General features: G+C 42.9%; 1 protein-coding gene across 1 annotated transcript in view; it reads right to left on the bottom strand.

Annotated features, from left to right (window-relative positions):
• Positions 1 to 23,030, bottom strand: part of MRPL48 (mitochondrial ribosomal protein L48) — a 77,318-nt gene that overhangs the window by 30,269 nt on the left and 24,019 nt on the right. The window contains exon 4 of the mRNA XM_004051787.5: positions 8,536 to 8,624. Coding sequence (XP_004051835.2) covers positions 8,536 to 8,624 — 89 coding nt within the window. The remainder of the gene's footprint in view (positions 1 to 8,535; positions 8,625 to 23,030) is intronic.

Below are 23,030 nucleotides of genomic sequence, written 5' to 3'. Positions count from 1 at the left end.
TATGTGAGAAAGAAAGAAATTTCTATTTTACTCAAGCCCCTGGTATTGTAGGTCTCTCTATTATGGTAGCTAAACTACTACCACAATTCATGTAGGAAGGTACTATGTCTCATTAATCTTTCTATTCCTAGAGCCCCAAATTATTAAATGTTGAGTTGAACTGAAATGAATTCTAGGCCAGCTGTGGTGGCTCACACCTGTAATCCCAACACTTTAGGAGCCCAAGGCAGGCATATCACTTGAGTCCAGGAGTTCGAGACCAGCCTGAGCAACATGGTAAAACCCCATCTTTACAAAAAATTAGCCAGGTGTGGTGGGGTGCACCTATAATCCCAGTAATTTAGGAGGCTGAGGTGGGAGGATTACCTGAGCCGGAGAAGTCAAGGCTGCAGTGAGCCATAATCATGCCACGGCACTCCAGCCTAGATGACAGAGTGAGCCCATCTCAAAAAATTAATTAATCAATTTAAAAAATAAAAATATTAGCAAGGCGTAGTGGTACACACCTGTAGTTCCAGCTACTCTGGAGGCTGGGGTGAGAAGATCACTTGAGCCTGAGAGGTTGAGGGTACAGTGTGCTATGATTGCACCACTGCACTCCAACCTGGGCAACAGAGCAAGACCCTGTCTCTGAAAAAAATAATAATTAAAAAAACAAAAACATAACTGAGTTTCTCTGTCAATATTTGTTTTTATCAAGTAAAGCTGATAGGAGGAATGTGTGAAATTTAGAAAATTCTATCCATTCATTTAATATGTTTCTAAAATGGGAAAGACTATTATTATTCATCTTGAGGAGGGGTTTGGCTCTAGTACCACCAATGTTCCAAGGGAATATGGCTTGCAAGGATCTGAGATAATGGATGCCAAAGTACTTTTAGAATGGAAAAGGGTCATTACTATTATTCATATCAAACATGAATCCCTCTAAAAATCAGACACTATTGTAATTTGGTGACACAGGGCAAGACTCCCAGCAGGCTGCAGACCAGGAGCTCTAATGGCACAGGCAGTCAGGTCTTCACGTGAGTCACTCCCTGTACTTAGAAAAGCCCTGGGGAGCTTTTCTATGTTCTTCACAGCCCTGTGTCAACAGCTACCCCAAGCAACTAGATACTGCCAGAGGAGTGTCCAGTTCAGCTTTACCTACCCAGTGCCAAGAATACAGGTGGCATTTAATAAATGTTTGTTGAGCTGAACTCCATAACACCTTCACTGACCCTTTTGGGGAGAATTGCTTCTTTTTTGTTTTTAAAATTGTATGGATTTACCATGTAAAACATCGTAAAGGAATTGCTTATCTTTGCTCTCTTGATATTTAGTTTATTCCCTAGTAAAGCACTTGCCTCAAGTATTTAGTTACACTTTTGAGCACTAACTTTCCCAGCAGACTTTACACTTTTTATAGGACCATGTCCTGTTCACCTGAGCATCATGGATACTCAGCACAATGCATGGCATATAGTAGATGCTCAATTATGGTTTCTCTTTTAATGAGCTACAAGAAATAAATGAGTGAAAACATGAGTGCTAATATAAAGTAACTCTCCCTAAGCCAGTCCTATAATACATGTCTAGCCCTACAGTTTCTAGACCAGCAAAACCAATTGTTTTGTTACCAAGAAGGTAGGACCAGATGTGAGGGCGATCTGGCTGCAACATCTGTCACCCCATTGATTGCCAGGGTTGATTCAGCTGATCTGGCTGGCTAGGCGGGTGTCCCCTTCCTCCCTCACCACTCCATGTGCGTCCCTCCCAAAGCTGCAAGCTCAGTAGAAGAGGACAACCATCCCCAATAGAGGAAGACCGGTCCTTAGTCAAGGGTATATGACTAGCTGTGCTCCCCTGCTACAACCTCCAGACAAACTCTCAAGAAGCCAGGACTATAACCATAAAGTGATTCTGACCTTCTGATTTATCTGGGAATGATTCCAGTCTCCTCAGAGATTTGTGGCTGTGACAGCTGATCTATTATGGGTGCCACAACAAAATAAAATAGGTGACAGAAATGGCAGATACCTCCTTTCTATCAACACTAAAAACAGCATGAAGTTTCCAAAAGAAAAGCTATCTTGATTCCTAGGGGCCATTCTGCAAAGAGGAAGAAAATTATCTGAGTTACAGAAGATATACCTAACTCTCTTGCTCCAAGGCCTGGAAATGAGAACATATAACAAGGTGACAGAAATTCATGTTGCCTCCATTTCATCCTTCCACATCTTTCTCTTGGCAATTTTCAGATTATTAAGCTGCCATTACCCCAAGACTGGAAGCTGGACAACAGCTAAGGGCAAGTAACTAAATGGTCTTGGGAAAAATAACCCAGTGCTATACAAATGTGAATGACTATTATTATTTTTACTTTTTTTTTTTTTTTTTTTTTTTGAGATGGAGTTTCACTCTTGTTGCCCAGGCTGGAGTGCAATGGCATGATCTCGGCTCATTGCAACCTCTACCTCCCCGGCTCAAGCGATTCTCCCGCCTCAGTCTCCCAAGTAGCTGGGATTACAGGCATGCGCCACCATGCCCAGCTAATTTTGCATTTTTAGCAGAGATGGAGTTTCACCATGTTGGTCAGACTGGTCTCAAACTCCTGACCTCAGGTGATCCTCCCGCCTCGGCCTCCCAAAGTGCTGGGATTATAGGCATGAGCCACCACGCCTGGCCTTATTTTTACTTCTATGAAATATAAGTGACTCCAAATATCTGAAGCCTTTTAAATTCAACTGAATGATGCAGGGCCTTTAAGGAATAATGAGATCTACACTTTGAGACAGGATGCTAGGTCTGGAGATACGCTCTAAAATATGATCACTCACTGCCACAGGTCAAGATGGGTCTTACAGGATGAGCATCATAGAGAAAAAAGGAAGGGTATCATCCCATACAAAGGAAAGAGCATGTGCAAAGGCAGAGAGGCAGGAAAGAGCATGGGTGTATGAGAAAACATGTCTGAAATACAAGGTGCAAAAAGGGAAATCACTGAGAAGGAGGTCAGGTACATACTGCAAGCGAGCTGAAATACCACATTTATTGTCATACCCCATGCTGCCACCTGAGAAAAAGCCTCATTTTTATCTCTCATCTACTCCCTCAAAAAAGCATCAAGGACAAGGACACGGGATGGAGGGATGGGAAACTATTCAGAGTTATAAACCGGGCCATATAAGAAAAAGATAAAAACAGGCTGGGCACGGTGGCTCATGTCTATAATCCCAGCTCTTAGGGAGGCCAAGGTAGGTGGATCACCTGAGGTCAGGAGTTTGAGACCAGCCTGGCCAACATGATGAAACCCCATCTCTACTAAAAATACAAAAATTACCTAGGCATGGTAGTGCATGCCTGTAATCCCAGCTACTCAGGAGGCTGAGGCAGGACAATTGCTTGAACCCGGAAGGCGGACATTACAGTGAGCCGAGATGGCACCACTGAACTCCAGGAAGACTCCATCTCAAAAAAAAAAAAAAAAAAAGAAAGAAAGAAAGAGATAAAAACAGTATTAACAAGGAAAGCTGAGATGAAGTAGATACCCCCTTCCTTCCTAAGATGCGTAAGTCATAAGACTGAGTGTGGGACCTTTCGAAGGAGGAATGAAGGGATTATACCAGCAGAAATGGGACAAGGGTTGGATACTTTATGCATAAGCATGAGAATTTACTCTTGTCTTAGGGATGTTGGGCTCACAAGAGTAGAGGGGCCAGACTGAGACCCAGAGAGGAAAAAATGGGAATCTGGCCAACTTATTTTTTTTCTAGGCTTAGGGAGAGAAAGAAAGGAGGCCACAAAAGATTCCATCTAGTTTAACTAGTCCAGTTCCCCAGAGGGATAAGAGACAGGAACTCAGGACAGAGCCTCTGTAAGGTGGTGAATGAAAGCTTTCACTGTGCTGTCCTGTGCAGGAAGCCAGGAGGCTGGAGCAACTTACTCCAGTACCCAGCACTACTGTACTAGCCACCCTGGGACACTGAATAACATCAGAGAAAAGCCTACAGCCCTAAACAAAGGGAGCATCCAATCCATTCAAGCAACCAAGGTCATCTGGAGCCAGGTGTTTGCAGATAGTGGGTTGTATTTGATAAATCTGATTTATAAAACCACAGGGCAGCTCCAATAACCACATTTCAGTCCAGCTCAATCAATATTTACTGTCCTCTCCTTGATGCTAGGCCCTGTGCTGGACACTGAGGATATGAAGAAAACTGAGACTTCTACCCTTAGGGACCTCATAATCTAAAATAGAACATAGTCATCAAAATAGATGGTTAAGGCCAGGTGCGGTGGCTCACTCCTGTAATCCTAGTACTTTGGGAGGCTGAGGCAGGCGGATCACTTAAGTTCTGGAGTTTGAGACCAGCCTGGGTAACATGGCGAGACCCCCATCTCTACAAAAATATAATGAGCCGGGTGTAGTGGTATACTCCTGTAGTCCTAGCTACTCAGGAGGCTGAAGAGGGAGAATCATTTGAGCCTGGGAGGCAGAGGTTGCAGTGAGCTGAGATTGCACCACTGCATTCCAGCCTGGGTGACAGAGTGAGAACCTGTCTCAAAAACAAAAACAAAAACAACAAAAACACTCAGATGATTAAAACATAGAGCAGTTTTCCTAGGACAGAGGAAGCACAAGAACTCTGGCAGCTCATGGTAAGAAAAGCAACTCAGGGCTGGGCATGGTGGTTCCCACCAGTAATCCCAGCACTTGGGAGGCCAAGGTGGGAGGATCACTTGAACCCAGGACCGGAAGACTAGCGTGGGCACTATAGTGAGACCCCATCTCTACAAACATTTCTAAAAATTAGCCAGGCTTGGTGGCATGTGCCACCAAGTAGTCCCAGCTACTGAGAAGCTGAGGCAGAAGGATCGCTTGAACCTAGGTATTCAAGGGGCAGTGGGCCAGGATCACACCACTGCATTCCAGCCTGGGCAGCAGAGTGAGACCATGTCTCAAATTTAAAAAAGAAAAAAAAAAAAAGAAAGAAAGAAAAGTAACTTAGTGCAGAGAATCCAGGAAGGTTTCTTAGAAGGAGAAATTTGTTTGTGTCCCTCCTCACCCTGCTTTCTCACTGAGATTTAAAGGTTGAAGAGGAATTAGCCAGGTGAAGAAGGGGAGGTCTTCCAAGTAGACAGAACAGCTTGTGAGCCTTGAAAAAGTATAATGACTTGGAGCAAAAACAAAAGGCCCAATACAGTTAAAGTGTGGTATCCGGGAGAGTGGAGAAGAGGCTGGACAGGAAGGTGGGGACAGATGGCATTAAGCTTCCTTTTATACCACGTTAATGGAGTGGGTCAGAGCATGACATATGCAGAAAATTATCTGAGAGAGAAGATTCTAAGACATTTTTTTAAAACAGCCAAAAAAGTCCCCCTCAAACAAAACTAATTTTATTTCCCACTATTTTATGTGGGACTTTTAGAAGGGGGATATCTCACTGATGTTGTACACTGTTTTACTTAATATTTTGGGAAGTAACTGCCTCTGACTTCAACTGAAGAAGACACTTTTTTGTTGCAAATGTAATGTTTTTGTAATGGTGTCAGCAAATAAAAGGATGCTTAGTATTTAAAAAAAAAAAAAAGAAGGGGGATGTCTCAAAATAAAACAACTTCAGTAATTTACTCTAAGGTGTCACAACTCCAAAAAAGTAAATCATTCCTTCCGAATTTTAATAGCGCTTTGTATCTTCCTTTTAGCACTTGTCACTTTCTGCCTGGAAGTATATTGTCTGTGTCTTATCTCTGTTGGTTTAACAGCTCCCTCTGAGAATGAACCATGTCTTGTTCATCCATTTTGTAAAATTATTTTGCTTGCCAGGCATGGTAGCTCATCTCTGTATTCCTTGCACTTTGGGAGGCTGAGGCAGGTGTATCACTTGAGCTCAGGAGTTCGAGACCAGTCTGGGCAACATGGCAAAATACCATCTCTACAAAAAAATACAAAAATTAGCTGGGTGTGGTGGTGCATGCCTGTAGTCCCAGCTGCTCAGGAGGCTGAGATGGGAGGCTCTCTTGAGCCCAGGAGGCAGAGGTTGTAGTGAGCCGAGATCGCACCACTGCACTCCAGCCTGTGTGGCAGAGAGATTCTATTTAAAAAAAAAAAAAAAAAAGAATTATTTTGCAACTCACTCTTGAATAGGCAAGGCATCAAGAGTTCCTAGCACATAATAGATATTCAATAAATATTGCACAGCATCGTGAAGTTACATGACATACAAGTTGAAATTCTAGTCTTAGAGATATTCTAATCCAGAATTTCTCTACCTTTGTGAAAAGTCTGATAAAAATTATGGACTCTCTTCCCAGAAAAATTCACCTACAACAAACATTTTACATATAATTTCAGGACCCGCCATGCCTAGACGGGGAAGGTTGACTTACCCAAGTCACAAGGCAGAAAAGCGGCAGAACCAAGCCTAGAACACAAGTTTCCTTGTTCCTAATTCAGTAGACTTCCCACTACAAAGGAACAATTTTAGTAGGGCATTTGTTTCCTGCTAGGAGCCTGACTAATACAGGCCTGATAGGTGGTAATGTTCTTCTCCTGAAATTCTTTACTGTAAGGATGAGCTCAGAAGAACACGGCAAGGTTAGTGGTTTCTAAGGCCCAAATTCAGTGGAATTGGACCTTGCCAAGAAGAGAGAGGTAAATAGGAAATATGTGTGGTTGCGTGGGAGCATTAAAATAAGCTAAAGAACCAAGAGATATTGAAGTCTCCCCAAATCTCCCCCCACTGTACTGTTTGCAGGAAGTGACAGGCTTGAGACTGAAAGCCAGATCTTATACCTTGCATGCTGTATCCACCCCAAAAGAAAATCCTCTGCACACACACAGAAATCTAACTGGAGCCAAAGAAATGGGCTAAATAATTTCATAATGCTTAGAACTAATATCCACTTACCTGTGATAAAGGATTCAAGAAGCACATAATTTATTTATCTATTTATTTTTGAGACAGAGTCTCACTCTGTTGCCCAGACTAGAGTACAGTGGCGTGATCTCGGCTCACTGCAACCTCCGCCTCCTGGGATCAAGTGATTCTCGTGCCTCAGCCTTCCGAGTAGTTGGGATTACAGGCACGCCCCACCATACCCAGCTAATTTTTGTATTTTTAGTAGAGACAGGGTTCCTGCCATGTTGATCAGGCTGGTCTTGAACTCAACCTCAAGAGATCTGCCTGCCTCAGCTTCCCAAAGTGCTGGGATTACAGGTGTAAGCCACCGCACCCGGCCTATTTTAGATTTGAAAATACAATAAGAGGCCAGGCTCGGTGGCTCATGCCTGTAATCCCAGCACTTTGGGAGGCTGAGGCAGGCAGATCACCTGAGGTTGGGAGTTTGAGACCAGCCTGGCCAACATGGAGAAATCCCGTCTCTACTAAAAATACAAAATTAGCCAGGCTTGTTGGCGCATGCCTGTAATCCCAGCTACTCGGGAGGCTGAGGCGGGAGAATCGCTTGAACCCAGGAGGTGAAGGTTGCAGTGAGCCGAGATCGCGCCATTGCCCTCCAGCCTGAGCAATAAGAGTGAAACTCCATCTCAAAAAAAAAAAAAAGAAGAAGAAAGAAAATACAGTAAGAATCAGTTATCCCAGCACTTTCAGAGGTCAAGGCAGGCAGATCACTTGGGGTCAGGAGTTCAAGACCTGGGCTGGTCAACATGGTAAAACCCCACCTCTACTAGAAATACAGAAATTAGCCAGGTGTGGCAGTGGACGCCTATAATCCCTGCCACTTGGGAGGTTGAAGCATGAGAACAGCTTGAACCCGGGAGCCAAAGGTTGCAGTGAGCTGAGATCGTGCCACTGCACTCCAGCCTGGGCAACAGAGCAAGACTCCATCTCAAAAAAAACTAACAAACAAAAAAGAATCAGTTATATGGCTGAAAATATCAGTCTACCTCTACTTGCCACAACTTATTCACTCAACTAAACTGAATTATCATTTCCATTATGAGGTCCATACTGAAATAAGTACACTACTAGGAAGATTTTTTTTTAAGTATTACAAATAATAAAATCAGGCCAGCCATGGTGGCTCATGCCTGTAATCCCTATGCTTCCGGAGGCTGAAGCAGGAGGATCATTTGAGGCCAGGAGCTTGAGACCAGCCTGGGCAATACAGCAAGACCCTGTCTCTATAAAAATTTTTTTTTAATTAGATGGGCATGGTGGCAAGAGCCTGTAGTACCAGCTACTTGGGAGGCTCAGGTGGGAGGATCACTTGAGCCCAGGAGATCAAGGCTGCAGTGAGCCGTGATCATGCACTGCACTCCAGCCTAGGTGACAGAGCAAGACCCTGCCTCAAAAAATAAAAAAAATAAAAACCATTTGCTTTTTACTATTATAACCTGGCCTAGGGATAAGATTGGAAGTTGGTAGAAACATCTCTAGTCTGGAAATTCCAAATTAATAACTGGCAAGGATTGAGGGGCAACTTTATCATTTCTAGCTCCAATATTATCAAAACTATACATATGTGATCTTCAGGTTTTTGCAAAAGCTGCACATTATCCTTTTCCAAAAGACTCCCCCTGCCCCTTACCTCTTCTGCTTTAATTAAGTGCTTGTACTTTCCAATGCCGTGGGTGGGCTTTGTCTTATAGGGCCGACTGATACTTAGTAGAATTCCACCTAAAAGAGAGAAAATAAGACAAACCTGTTTTTTTGTTGTTGCTATTATCGTTGTTTTTTAAGAGACAGGGTCTTGCTCTGTCACCCAAGCTGGGATGTAATGCCATCTCATAGCTCATTGCAGCCTCGAACTCCTGGGTACAAGACAGTCTCCTGCCTCAGCCCACACCCCACCCCCCTGACCCCAAGTAGCTAGGACTACAGGCATGTGCTACCATGCCCAGCTAATGTCTTTTATTTTTTGTAGAGCTGGAGTCTTGCTATGTTGCCCAAGCTGGTCTGCAGCTCCTTCCACCTCAGCCTCCCAGGGTGCCAGGATTACAGGTGTGAGCCACCACACCAAGCTTGGACTACAAATTTAAAAAAGAAAAAAAAATATGTATACACACACACACACACACACACACATATATAAAAAACAACGTAACAGTAAGGATTTTTAAAAGTAATCTCGGAGATCTTTCTAAGCATGAAACAAAATCTAGAAATCAAATATTAATAAACTTAGCTATATAAAAAGTTAAAACTTCTGTTCAACAAAAAATAAATAAATAAATGAAGTTAAGGACTAGATGACAAGAAAAAGTACAAAGCATACGTAACAGAGAAATGCTAATTTCCTTAACATACAATAACTATATTAAAACCTCTTTCTAAGCTCCTCTGGGAACAGCAGATGATTTGAGGGGACAAATTCTCCACTGCAGGACTGGGAAGATTTGGTGGTAGCTGACCTCTTGTTGGTTTAAGGAGCCATAGATATTTCTTGATCCTGGACGGATTCTCAGTTTGTCCCCTTATTCTCTCCTTTTGGCTCCTAGAATATGCACGATCCCCACTACTCATCTTTCTTTGAGAAATTCTCTCCTGATAAAGCCACTGGCAGTAAGGGGATAAAATACATTCTCAGAGGGCTCTCATCTCTTCTTGTTCCTCAACAGGCAATAATCCTTTTGAGGTTTTCTTTTTTTTCTTTTGAAAAAAAAATCCTTTCCCCTTCCCTTTTGAAGTTTTCTAACTGTGACTATATAGAGAAAGAGACAGGCAGCAAAAATAGCCAGCAAAGAGGAAGAGCATAGAATTCCATAAAGTTTTTTTGGTTTTTTTTTTTTGAGATAGAGTCTCATTCTGTAACCCAGGTTGGAGCGCAGTGGTGCGATCTCAGCTCACTGCAACTTCCACCTCCCAGGTTCAAGCGATTCTCCTGCCTCAGCCTCCTGAGTAGCTAGGATTACAGGCACGCGCCACCACACCCGGCTAATTTTTCTATTTTCAGTAGAGTCGGGGTTTCACCATGTTGGTCAGGCTGGTATCGAACTGACCTCATGATTCGCCCACCTCGGCCACCCAAAGTACTGGCATTGCAGGCGTGAGCCACCGTGCCCGGCCATAAAGTTTTACCAAACATCTAACTTGATTTATTTGTGCTGATCTGAAAACAGCCTCCAACAAATATTGTTAAGTGAACAACAACAAAAACAAAAACCAAAAGTGTAGAACAGTATGTAGGTATGCTACTACTGGATTAAAAAAATAGGGTCTTGGCCAGGTGCGGTGACTCATGGCTATAATCCCAGCACTTTGGGAGGCCGAGGCAGGTAGATCGCGAGGTCAGGAGTTCAAAACCAGCCTGACCAGCATGGTGAAACCCCATCTCTACTAAAGATACAAAAATTAGCTGGGCATGGTGGTGCACACATATAATCCCAGTTACTCAGGAGGCTAAGGCAGGAGAATCACTTGAACCCAGGAGGCGGAGGCTGCAGTGAGCCGAGATCATGCCACTGCACTCCAGCCTGGGTGTCAGACCCAGACTCCGTCTCAAAAAAAAAAAGGGGGGGTCTTTATATATATATATACATTGTGGTAGACCCAGATAGCCATAGTGGTAGCATGTATCTGTAGTCCCAGCTGCTCAGGAGGCTGAGGCAGGAGGATTGCTTGAGACTAGGAGTTTGAGGCTGTAGTGCAAATAGCTGCTGCACTTCAGCCTGAGCAACATAAGAAGATCCTGTCTCTAAATTAAAAAAAAAAAACAAAAAAAACAGAAAAGAAAAGATAGGGTAGAGATAAGAAACTGAAATCAGATCAGGTCTAGCTAGATTTTTGTATTCTAGAAATCAAGTGTTATAACCTAGTGGTTATGGACACAGGCTGTTCAGTCAGATGGACCTGAGTTTAAATAGAAGTCCCACCTGTTTCTTTCTGGTTACTTTCACCAAATTTTTTTGAACTACTGTTTCTTCTTTATTTATAAATGAGGATAATAAAGAGGGTTAAAGGATAACATGTGTATGTGTGTGTATCTATATGTATGTGTATATGGCATCAAGATATGGGCAGTAAGTCCTTCCTTGAAGTGGGATCTTCAAGCTGCTGTGGTCCTGCCCTCATTTCTTCAGGGTCACCACTCTGTGAGGTACTAAACACAAGATGGTGTGAAGAAGTCTAAGTCAGCAGTCCCCAACCTTTTTGGCACTAGGGACCAATTTTATGGAAGACAATTTTTCCACAGATGTGAGGAGTGGGGAAGTGGTTTTGGGATGATTCAAGCATATTACATTTATTGTGCATGTTATTTATATTATTATTACATTGTAATATATAATGAAATAATTGTACAACTCACCGTAATGTAGAATCAGTGGAAGCCCTGAGCTTGTTTTCCTGCAACTAGACAGTCCCGTCTGGGGGTGATGGGAGACAGTGACAGATCATCAGGTATTAGATTCTCAGAAGGAGTAGTGCTCAACCTGGATCCCTCATATGTGCAGTTCACAAAAGAGTTCATGCTCCTATGAGAATCTAACGCCACAGCTGATCTGAGAGGAGACAGAGCTCAGGTGATAACTTGAGTGATGGGGAGTGGCTGGGAGGGGCTGTAAATACAGATGAAGCTTCCCTGGCTCAACTGCCCCTCATTTCCTGCTGTGTGGCCTAGTTCCTAACAGGTCACAGACCACGTACTGGTCCATGGCCTGGGGTTTGGGGATTCCTGATCTAAGTGACATCAAGTAAAAGTTTTCTTAGGCCTCTGTTTTCTAAAATGGGCTTCCAAGCAGGTTTGCTCTGTGTGAGGCCTATCAGAGATAGTACTGGCTTCAGAGAACTTCTCCACATTTACAATCCACGCTATTTCATCAAGACAACCCAGAAATATCATGGATCCCTTCCACGATATGCATTAGTCCACATTTACAATTACATGCCAATAACTGTATAGACACTGAGACAGTTACAAAGACAAATAAAATATGCTACTTTCCCTTGAGATACTCGAGGTATAGTATGAAAGGAAGATGGGAAAGCAGATAATCACCTTACGGCATACTAAGTACTTTAATGGACACGTGAGCAATGTCATAGGTGCTCAGAGGAAGAAAAAACTAACTCTGCCTTTGGGGTGGGGGTGCAGGGTGCAGGGGAATAGGTTCAGATGAGGAAACAGCTGCATTCTTGAAAGCAGAGTAAGAGTTTACCATGTAAGGAATAGGGAGGTATTTTTGGCCAGAGGTTCCCAAAGAGCACAGAATATAACCAAGGTATCTTCCTGACTGCTGCCCCAGTTTCATCTCTCTGAATCTAAGACCTTTGACCTTTTGCAACTTCGGGCTCTAGACTCTCCAACCTGAGGACCCACCCATGGAGCTGATATCCAAATCTCTTTGATGGGTACACAGTGATCCTCAGGCCAGGACCTTGAAAACCAACCTCATTGAAGATTTTATTATGACTCAAAATAAGACCTCCTAAAAAGCACTGAACTCTCCAAAGTATGATCATCCATTCAACAAATATTTATTATTACCTATTAGGGTAGGCAGCAACAATTATACTGCACAATCATATGAATGGCACACACCAGAGTTGTGCAGTGTACAACCAACCCAATATCCATGGCAGGCTTGATAGGTACCATGCATTGCCCTAGAAGCTGGGGCTATAACAATGAACAAAGACTAAGTCCCTGCAATATAGAACCTGCCACCTAGGAAGACAGACACTAATATCAATGCAAGGTGATAAGGGCTGTCCATGATAAGCACTGTACATGGGAGGGGCACTTAAGATGAACTTGAGTGCCAGGAAAGGATTCTTAGAGTGAGTGGCTTTTAAGTAAAACTTTAAGGATAAGTAGGAGTTAGGAGAAAACACGGTATAGGCAAAGAAAGAGCCAGAGAGAATTTTAAAGTAGAGCAAGAGGATCAGGGTGGCAAGAGATGAGCTTAGAGAAACAGGCAAGGCTTAGGAAGGGCTTAATTATTGAGTACTAATGATATCCCAGGCACCGTGCAAAGGGTTGGGGACAAGGCCAACAAAACTCTGCTTATGGAGATTATAGTCTAGTGGGAGGACAGAATCATTAGACTAATAGTCACAAAGTAAATATAAGATTACAAATTGTGGCCAGGTGTGGTAGTTCATGCCTGTAATCTCTGCACTTTGGGAGGCTGAGGCAGGAGGATCGCTTGAGGCCAGGAGTTTAAGACCAGCTGGGCAACATAGAAGAGACCCTGTCTCTATAAAAAGGAAAAAAAAATTAGCTGGGCATGGTGGCATGTGCCTATAGCCCTAGCTACTCAGGAGGCTGTGGTGGGAGGATTGTTTGAGCCCAGTTCAAGGCTGCAGTGAACTATTATCATGCTGCTGTACTCCAGTGTGGGCAACAGAGCAACACCCTCTCCTAAAAAAAGTAATTACAAATTCTGATAAGTGATGAAAACAAAAAGCACAGGGAGGGCTATGGTGATACAACAGATAGACCTATTTTTGGAATAGAATATCAGGGAAGGCCTCTGTGAACAAATGAGATTTTAACTGAAACCAGAATTCAGAAGAAAATTATAATAGTGGTTACCCCCAGGGGGGATAGTGGGGGGGAAGTAGCTAGAAAGGCAAGAGAGTTACTTATATTCCTTTGCACCTTTTAAAATCTGTTCCTTGTATATATATATATTATCCACTCAAAAATAAATAAATAAAATAAGATATTGGAAAGGCAAATAGAAGTGTACTGGATGAAAAAAATGGAGGATGGGTGTTCCAGGTAGAGGAAACAGCATGTGTAAAGGCCCTAATGTAGCACACAGCTTGGGACATTCAAGGAACAGAAAAGCTGTCAGTGTGACTGAAGCAAAGTGAGAGGGACAGAATGCACCTAAGAGATGAGAGTGGGCTGGGCAAGTGGCTCACACCTGAAATCCCAGCATTTTGGGAGGCTGGGGCGGATGGTCACTTGAGGTCATGAGTTTGAGACCAGCCTGGCCAACATGGTGAAACCCTGTCTCTACTAAAAATACAAAAATTAGCCGGGTGTGATGGTACATGCCTGTAGACCCTGCTACTCGGGAAGCTGAGGCAGGAGAATCACTTGAACCCGGGAGGCGGAGTTTGCAGTGAGCAGAGATTGAACCACTGCACTTCAGCCTGGGCAACAGAGTGAGACTCTGTCTCAAAAAAGAAAGAGACCAGAGTGAGTAGTGGTCGGAATCAACCGTGCTGGGCCTTGTTAAAGGTTTGGATTTCATCCTGAACAGCCATAAGCAGGGAAAGTATATGTCTGATATATATTTTTAAAAGATCATTTTGGTTCTTATGTGAAGGAAGTAGGGAGATTAGATTGGTAGCCCCTGCTAAGTTGTTGCACCTACACCCTCCAACATCCCTCTCCTCTATTCCGTCCTTGAGAGCTGACAGATTAATCCTTTTAAAATAAAAATCTAATCATGTTATTCTCTTTCATTAATCCAACCATTTATTTATTGCACACACACAACTGTTTGTTTGCTTGTTTTGAGACAGGAACCGCTCTGTTGCCCAGGCTGGGGGGCAGTGGCATGATCTCGGTCACTGCAACCTTGACCTCCCTAGGCTCAAGTGATCCTCCCATCTCAATCTCCCGAGTAGCTGGGACTACAGGGCGTGCTACCACGCCAGTTTAATTTGTTCCAGGTGCGTGCCACCACACCAGGTTAATTTTTGGATTTCTTGTAGATATGCGGTTTCGCCATGTTGCCCAGGCTGGACAATTGTTTTAAAATATAGGTATTTACTATTTGTCAGGCATTATACCAGGCACTGTACAGACAACAATGAACGAGACAGAAGGTAAAATTTTGATGGTTTTCTGTTGCCCAAAGTTTGAAATTCTTAGGTAAGCACTTAAGGATCTTGATTTTATAAACTAGATCTAACTACTTCATCTCATTCTCCCACTCCTCTAGATTTTTAAAACCCTGCTCCCCAGCCACAGAGCTACACTTGCCATTCTTGCCGGAGTTTTCATGCCTCTCTGCCTTCCTCGGCTGTTTGCCTTGCTGTGACTACACCTCTTGGACAGTGAAATTCTACACAGCCTCCAGAGTCAGCTCAAATGTTACCATCTCTGTGAAACTCTTCTGCTGCCCTAAATATACAAAGATCATCAAGAGTTTAATTCATAGTGATAGCCCTATCATGCCTCCATTATATAATAAAACGTTTTATGTAAATAAAAAAGAAAACTCATATGTCAATCACCATCTTTAACTAGTACATAGAAACTCAATCATCTATCTGTAATTTCAAAAAGCAGAACCAAAAAGGATATTTGCGATGATAACACATCGTAGGTGAAAGTACTGCAAATGTTTGCCTCAGCCTCTTATCTACTGGAATTCCTTGGCAAGGAGGCATTTTTAAATTCAGTTTGGAGCAATTCCTATAATTACAGCATCTGCTTAATTAAGAAGCTGGTTCAAACCACTGTTAAATGAACCATTCTGCCCCTTAAATGAAAGGTTTTGGTAAAATTACCAGTGGTTAAACTGCTTAATTAGCCAGTTGTTTTAATTATAAAATTTACAAGTTTGAAAGCCTCTGATTTCCAATAAGTTCAACTGAATTCTTTTCCCCTGCGTCGTGTCAATAAGTGGGTTTCCTGCTGTCACATTAACATTGCAGCCTCCTGAGAGAAAAGGCAACTCCTTACTAAAGAAAGACACAAAACCCCAGGGTTTCAAATGGAGGCTTTAAAAATCTTTCAGTTATCACAATTATAAGATGTAATCATGCAGTGACATTTCCCACAGCATTCCCCTTTCCTTTACATATGCCAGAGACAACTGTCCTTCAATGTTCTTGTTCATTAAACTGAGAACTAAACCCATCAATCCAGGATGGGGATAAACAACTTTGTTCTAATTATTTCTCATTCAGAAATGGGATAAGCATTTTTAACAGGGCTATGCAGGTAGGGAAAGAAAAAAATTGGGGTAGCCCCCAGCGAAGAAGCTAATTACAGGTTATTCTCTCCACTCAACAGACTGTAAGGCCCTCCAGGGCAGAAACAATGCCACCACCTGGCAAACAGTATGTGCTCAGTAAGTGTATATTTAAAAACAAAACAAAACAAAAATGGTTCTTAAGATATTTTACCAAAACAATCTGCAATGATTTGTCCCTGCCAGCTGCCCACATTTTTCAAAATTTCTTTTCAAATTTCTTTCAGTTGTTCTAATTACACTGAACTACTTGGGTCTGAATATACCATGCTTCTCTGCTTCTACCTTTTTATTCATGCTGTAATGAGAGCACTCTAAGTTCCCTTCATCTTGTCTCTTTAGATCTAGTTTTATATATTTACTTCTATCTGTCTATTATTTTTAAATCAATAAGAAAAAGATGGTCACCACAATCAAGCCCCTCCTTGGATAGAGCAGCTGGAATGGTCCCCAGAGCCCACACACGGAGTGGATGGGTGAAGGCAGGAATGGGGCACTTTCCCTACTCTTCCTTTCTGAACATCATTGTAATTCAATTCTGAAATTTCTGACTTTAAAGATATCTCAGGCTGGGTGCAGTGACTGACACCTGTAATCCCAACACTTTGGATGGCTGAGGTGGGAAGATTACTTGAGGCCAGGAAATCAAGACCAGCCTAGGCAACACAGCAAGACCCTGTCTTCACAAAAAATTTAAAAAATAAAAAATTAGCTGGGCATGGTAGCGCATACCTGTAATCCCAGCTACTCCAGAGGCTGAGGCAGGAGGATTGCTTGAACCCAGGAGTTCGAGGCTGCAGGGAGCTATGATCATGCCATTGTACTCAAGCCTGGGCCACAAGCAAGACCCTCTCTCTCTCAAAAACAAAAACAACAACAACAAAAAAAATAAATATCTGAAAGAACCTATAAAAAATACCAACAAAACTGTGTGCTTTCAAGTGGAAATTATCCTGGTGAGCCAACATTAGTGAGTTATTCTGGGCCTTGGAACCTTCTAGGGACTAGTATTCTCCAGTCACAGTTGAAACATGGGCAAAGGAAAGAATAAATAAATAGCAAGTAAATGCACAAAAATATGTTCAACCAACTAGTAATCAAAGACATGAAAATTCCAAACACAAGGGAAAGCACGTTTTAACCTACAATATTAGCAAATATTAAAAATAATACTCGATGTTGATGAGTATGTAAAAAGGGATTCTCAAATAGAGAAGTATAAAATGGTGCAATCTTTCTGGAGATCAATTTAGTAATACACATCAACAGCTTTAAAAATGTGTATTTCCTTTGACCCAATAGTTCTACTTTCAGAAATGTATCCTAAGTAATCAGACAATGGCACAAATATTGCCCAAGAATGTTCATCACAGTGTTGTTTCCATTGCAAAATCTTGGTAACAACTTAAACTTCTCCAAATAGGAAAATGTTTAAAAAATTATGCACTATCCCCACATATCTTTTCAAAATGATTCCTATTAGATCTTTTCCAATAGCAATTTAACATGCCCTATTTGATGCCAACTTCAAAAACAAAATAAACAGGCTGGGCATGGTGGCTCATGCCTGTAAACCCAGCACTTTGGGAGGCCCAAGCAGGTGAACCACCTGAGGTCAAGAGTTAGAGACCAGCCTGGCCAACATGGTGAAACCCCGTCTCTATTAAAAAAAATACAAAAACAATTAGCCAGGCATGGTAGTGCACACCTGTAATCCCAGCTGCTTGGGAGGATGAGGCAGGAGAATCACTTGAACCTGGGAGCCAGAGGTTGCGGTGAGCTGAGATGGCACCACTGCACTCCAGTGTGGGCGACAGAGTGAGACCCCGTCTCAAAAAAAATAAATAAATAAACAAAATAAACAAAAAATGACCTCCGAATTAGGTAGCTACCAGATACTAAAATATACCACCAGCTGGGCACGGTGGCTCATGCCTGTAATCCCAAAAATTTAGGAGGCCAAGGCGGGCGGATCACCTAAGGTCGGGAGTTCGAGACTAGCTTGGCCAACATGGAGAAACCCCGTCTCCACTAAAAATACAAAATTAGCTGGGCATGGTGGCGCATGCCTGTAATCCCAGCTACTCAGGAGGCTGAGGCAGGAGAATCGCTTGAACCTGGGAGGTGGAGGTTGCAGTGGGCCAAGATCGTGCCATTGCACTCTAGCCTGGGCAACAAGAGCAAAACTCCATCTCAAAAATAAAAAACTAAAATATACTAAAAAACTATAGTAACCAAAAAGCTTTAAAAGAGTTTCATACTGGCATGAAATACATATACAGATCAATGAAACAAGATGAAGTTTAAAAAGTAGTTCCGGCCGGGTGCGGTGGCTCACGCCTGTATCCCAGCACTTTGGGAGGCCGAGGCGGGCGGATCACGAGGTCAGGAAATCGAGACCATCCTGGCTAACATGGTGAAACCCCGTCTCTACTAAAAATACAAAAAATTAGCTGGGCATGGTGGTGGGTGCCTGTAGTCCCAGCTACTCGGGAGGCTGAGGCAGGAGAATGGCGTGAACCCGGGAGGTGGAGCTTACAGTGAGCCGAGATCGCGCCACTGCACTCCAGCCTGGGCGACAGAGCAAGACTCCGTCTCAAACAAATAAATAAATAAATAAATAAATAAATATAAAATAAAATAAAAAAATAAAAAGTAGTTCCAAGCCAGGCCCAGTGGCTCATGCCTGTGAAGCCAGAATTTTGAGAGGCCAAGGCAGGAGGATTGCTTAAGCTCAGGACTTCAAGACCAGCCTGGGCAACGTAAGGAGACCCTGTCTCTATAAAAAAAATAAAATAAAAGTCAAGCATGGTGGCACAGGCCTTTAGTCCCAGCTACTGAGGAGTCTGAGGTGAGAGGATGGCTTGAGCTTGGGAGGTTGAGGCTGCAGTAAGCTGTGATGGTGCCACTACACTCCAGCCTGGGTGACAGAGTGAGCGGTCCCAGCACTTTGGGAGGCCGAGGCAGGAGGCCTAGTCTCTATTTTTAAAATTTTTTAAGTAAAAAAAAACAAAACAAAAAATAGTCCTAGACTTAGGCTGGGTATTGTGGCTCACACATGTAATCTCAGCACTTTGGGAGGCCAAGGTGGAAGGATCCCTTGAACCTAGGAGCTCAAGACTGTGGTGAGCTGTGATGGTATCAAAGTCCGGGCAGCAAAGAGAGATCCTGACTCCAAATAAAAAACTTAAAAATCCCAGATCTACACAGGAACTTAGAATATGATAAAGGTTACATTCTCAAACCTCCAGGAAAAACACAGATTTTTTTTTTTTGAGATGGAGTTTCGCTCTCGTTGCCCAGGCTAGAGTGCGATGGCGTGGTCTCGGCTCACCGCAACCTCCGCCTCCCAGGTTCAAGCTATTCTCCTGCCTCAGCCTCCTGAGTAGCTGGAATTACAGGAGCACCACCATGCCCAGCTAATTTTTCTATTTTTAGTAGAGATGGGGTTTCACCATGTTGGTCAGGCTGGTCGTGAACTCTTGACCTCAGGTGATCCACCTACCTTGAACTTCCAAAGTGCTAAGATTACAAACATGAGCCACGACGCCCAGCCAAAAACATGGATATTTTAATAAATGTTGAAACAACTGACTTCATTCATTCATTAAGGGGGAGAAACTATATTCATGCTCCACTTATAATTTCAGATGGAACACTTTTTTATTTTATTTATTTATTTATTTATTTTTGAGACCAAGTCTTGCTCTGTCATCCTGGCTGACATGCAGTGGCAAGACATCTCGGCTCACTGCAACCTCCGCCTCCCAGGTTCAAGGGATTCTCCTTCAGCTGCCGGAGTAGCTGGGATTACGGGCATGTGACCACCACGCCTGGCTAATTTTTGTATTTTTAGTAGAGACAGGGTTTCACCATGTTGACCAGGCTGGTCTGGAACTCCTGACCTCAAGTGATCCACCTGCCTCGGCCTCCCAAAGTGCCGAGATTACAAGCATGAGCCACCGCACCAAGCCTCACTTTTTTTTTTCTTGAGACAGTCTCACTCTTGTCGCCTAGGCTTGAGTGCAATGGCACAATCGCGGCTCACTGCAACCTCCGCCTCCCAGGTTCAAGCAATTCTCCTGCCTCAGTCTCCTCAGTAGCTGGGATTACAGGCATGCATCACCATGCCTGGCTAATTTTTGTATTTTTAGTAGAGATGGGGTTTCACCATATTGGCCAGGCTGGTCTCGAACTCCTGACCTCAGGTGATCCACTGGCCTCAGCCTCCCAAAGTGCTGGGATTACATGCGTGAGCCACCGTGCCCGGCCTCACTCTTTTTTTTTCTTTTTGAGACATGATCTCGTGCTATCTTCCAGGCTAGAGCACAGTGGCACAATCATAGCTCACTGCAACTTCAGTCTGACTCATGCAATCCTCCCACCTCAGTATTCGTCTTCTGAGTAGCTGGGACCACAGGCACTTGCTATCCCACCAGGCTAATTATTTTTTTTTTGTAGAGATGGAGTCTCTCTATGTTGTCCAGGATGGTCTTGAACTCCTGGGCTCAGGTGATCTTCCCCTCAACCTCCCAAAGTGCTGAGGTTATAAGCGTAACCCACTACACCTGGTCTGGACCACATATTGAAAAGAAAAAATATTTATCAGAAGGTAACATGAAGGATTTTTTTTTTTTTTTTTTGAGACAGAGTCTCACTCTGTTGCTCAGGCTGGAGTGCAGTGGCAAGATCTCGGCTCACTGCAAGCTCTGCCTCCCGGGTTCACGCCATTCTCCTGCCTCAGCCTCCGGAGTAGCTGGGACTACAGGCACCCGCCACCACGTCCCACTCATTTTTTGTATTTTTAGTAGAGACGGGGTTTCACCGTGCTAGCCAGGATGGTCTTGATCTCCTGACCTTGTGATCCACCCGCCTCGGCCTCCCAAAGTGCTGGGATTACAGGCGTGAGCCACTGTGCCCAGCCATGGATTTTTAAAAATAATCTTAGGGTAGAAAAGACCTTTTTAAGCATGAAACAAAATCTAGAAATCAAAGATTAATAAACATAACTATATAAAAATCTAAAGTTTCTGTTTAATGGAGAAAACACAAACATAAAGTCAAGGGATAAATGACTAGAAAAAGTACAAGCATATGTAACAGAGAAATGCTAATTTCCTTAATATATAAGAACTATATTAAAAGTTCTTACAAATCAAAAATGAAAAAGTAAACAATCCAATAGAAAAATTGACCAAAAAACATAAATGGGCCAGGCACAGTGGCTCACGCCTGTAATCCCAGCACTTTGGGAGGCCGAGGTGGGTGAATCACCTGAGGTCAGGAGTTAGAGACCAGCCTGACCAACATGGTGAAACCCTGTCTCTACTAAAAATACAAAAAAATTAGCCAGGCATGGTGGCACATTCCTGTAGTCCCAACTACTCAGGAGGCCGAGACAGGAGAACCACTTGAACCTAGGAGGCAGAGGTTGCAGTGAGCCAAGATCATGCCACTACACTCTAGCCTGGGTGACAGAGTGAGACTCTGTCTCAAAAATAAGTAAATAAATAGGCAATTCATTAGGAAACAAATACAAATGGCAAATAACCATATGAAAAGATGACAAATTCAAGACACACAAATTAAAATGAGACATAATTTTCACTAACAAAAAAATATTATTTTTTTAAGCCAGGTGCAGTGGCTCACACCTGTAATCTTAGCACTATGGGAGACCGAGGTGCGTGGATCACCTGAGGTCAGGAATTAGAGACCAGCCTGGCCAACGTGGTGAAACCCTGTCTCTATTAATAAATACAAAAATTAGCCAGGCATGGTGGCGCACGCCTGTAGTCCCATCTACTTGGGAGGCTGAGGCAGGGGAATATCTTGAACCCAGGAGGTGGAGGTTGCAGTGAGCCAAGATCGTGCCACTGTACTCCAGCCTGGGTGACAGAATGTGCCTCAGTCTCAAAAACAATAATAAATAAATAAATATATATATATATATATATATATATATATATATTTAGACATGGGATCTTGCTCTGTCACCCAGGCTAGAGTATGGCATCTATTCACAGGCAAAATCAAAGTGTGGTACAGCCTCAAACTCCTGGGCTCAAAGGACTGTTCTGGGACTTCAGCTTTCCATGTAGCTGGGACTACAAGTCCATGCCAGTGCTTCCAGCTAACAGTAAATGTTTTATAAAACCCAGTTTGGGCCGGAAAATAGAAATGTAAATTAATACAACTTCTCTGGTGGATAGTCTGGCAATACTTATCGAAATCTCCAATTCATAATGCATTGACTCAGCGATTTCAATTCCAGGAATTTATCTTACAAATGTACAGGAACAAGTTTACAAAGACATATGAAAATGGCTGGTGTACCATTTTTTGAAACAGCAAAAAACTAAAAACAACCTAAATGTCCAGCATTAAGATACAGTCATACACACACATAATATAAATCTTCATATATACATGAAATCTTCCTGAAAGATACACAAGAAATTGCTATCAGTGGATATCATGAGGGAGTTAAGATTGGGAAAGAGGGCCGGGCGTGGTGGCTCACACCTGTAATCCCAGCACTTTGGGAGGCTGAGGCGGTTGGATCACGAGGTCAGGAGATCTAGACCATCCTGGCTAACACGGTGAAACCCCATCTCTACTAAAAAATACAAAAAATGAGTGGGGCGTTGTGGTGGGTGCCTGTAGTCCCAGCTACTTGGGAGGCTGAAGCAGGAGAATGGTGTGAACCCGGGTGGTGGAGCTTGCAGTGAGCCAAGATCTCGCCATTGCACTCATCTGGGCAACAGAGTGAGACTCCATCTCAAAAAAAAAGACTGGGAAAGGGCAATAAAATTTCACTTTTCATCATATACCCTTCTGTACAGTTTAAGTTTATTCTTCCCATATGCATCCATTTCAATTTTTTAACAGGTGATAATTTTAATAGTATTAGGTTGGTGCAAAAGTGCAGTTTTTGCCATTATTTTTACTTTTGCACCAACCTAATAATTTTTTTAAAAGACTTTCCTCAGAATATATACCAGTTCAAAATAAACTTTGCCTATGGTTGAGAAGGATAAGGGATAAGACCAAGGCTAGAGAATAATGACGACTTGAACATAGATCTTTTTGTTTTAATACAAAAAAGACAATGAAAGTCTGACAAAATGTTAATAGTTGCCAA

This window comes from Gorilla gorilla, chromosome 9 (genome assembly GCF_029281585.2).
Source record: "Gorilla gorilla gorilla isolate KB3781 chromosome 9, NHGRI_mGorGor1-v2.1_pri, whole genome shotgun sequence".
Lineage (NCBI taxonomy): Eukaryota > Metazoa > Chordata > Mammalia > Primates > Hominidae > Gorilla > Gorilla gorilla.
This window is presented reverse-complemented; position numbering and strand designations above follow the sequence as displayed.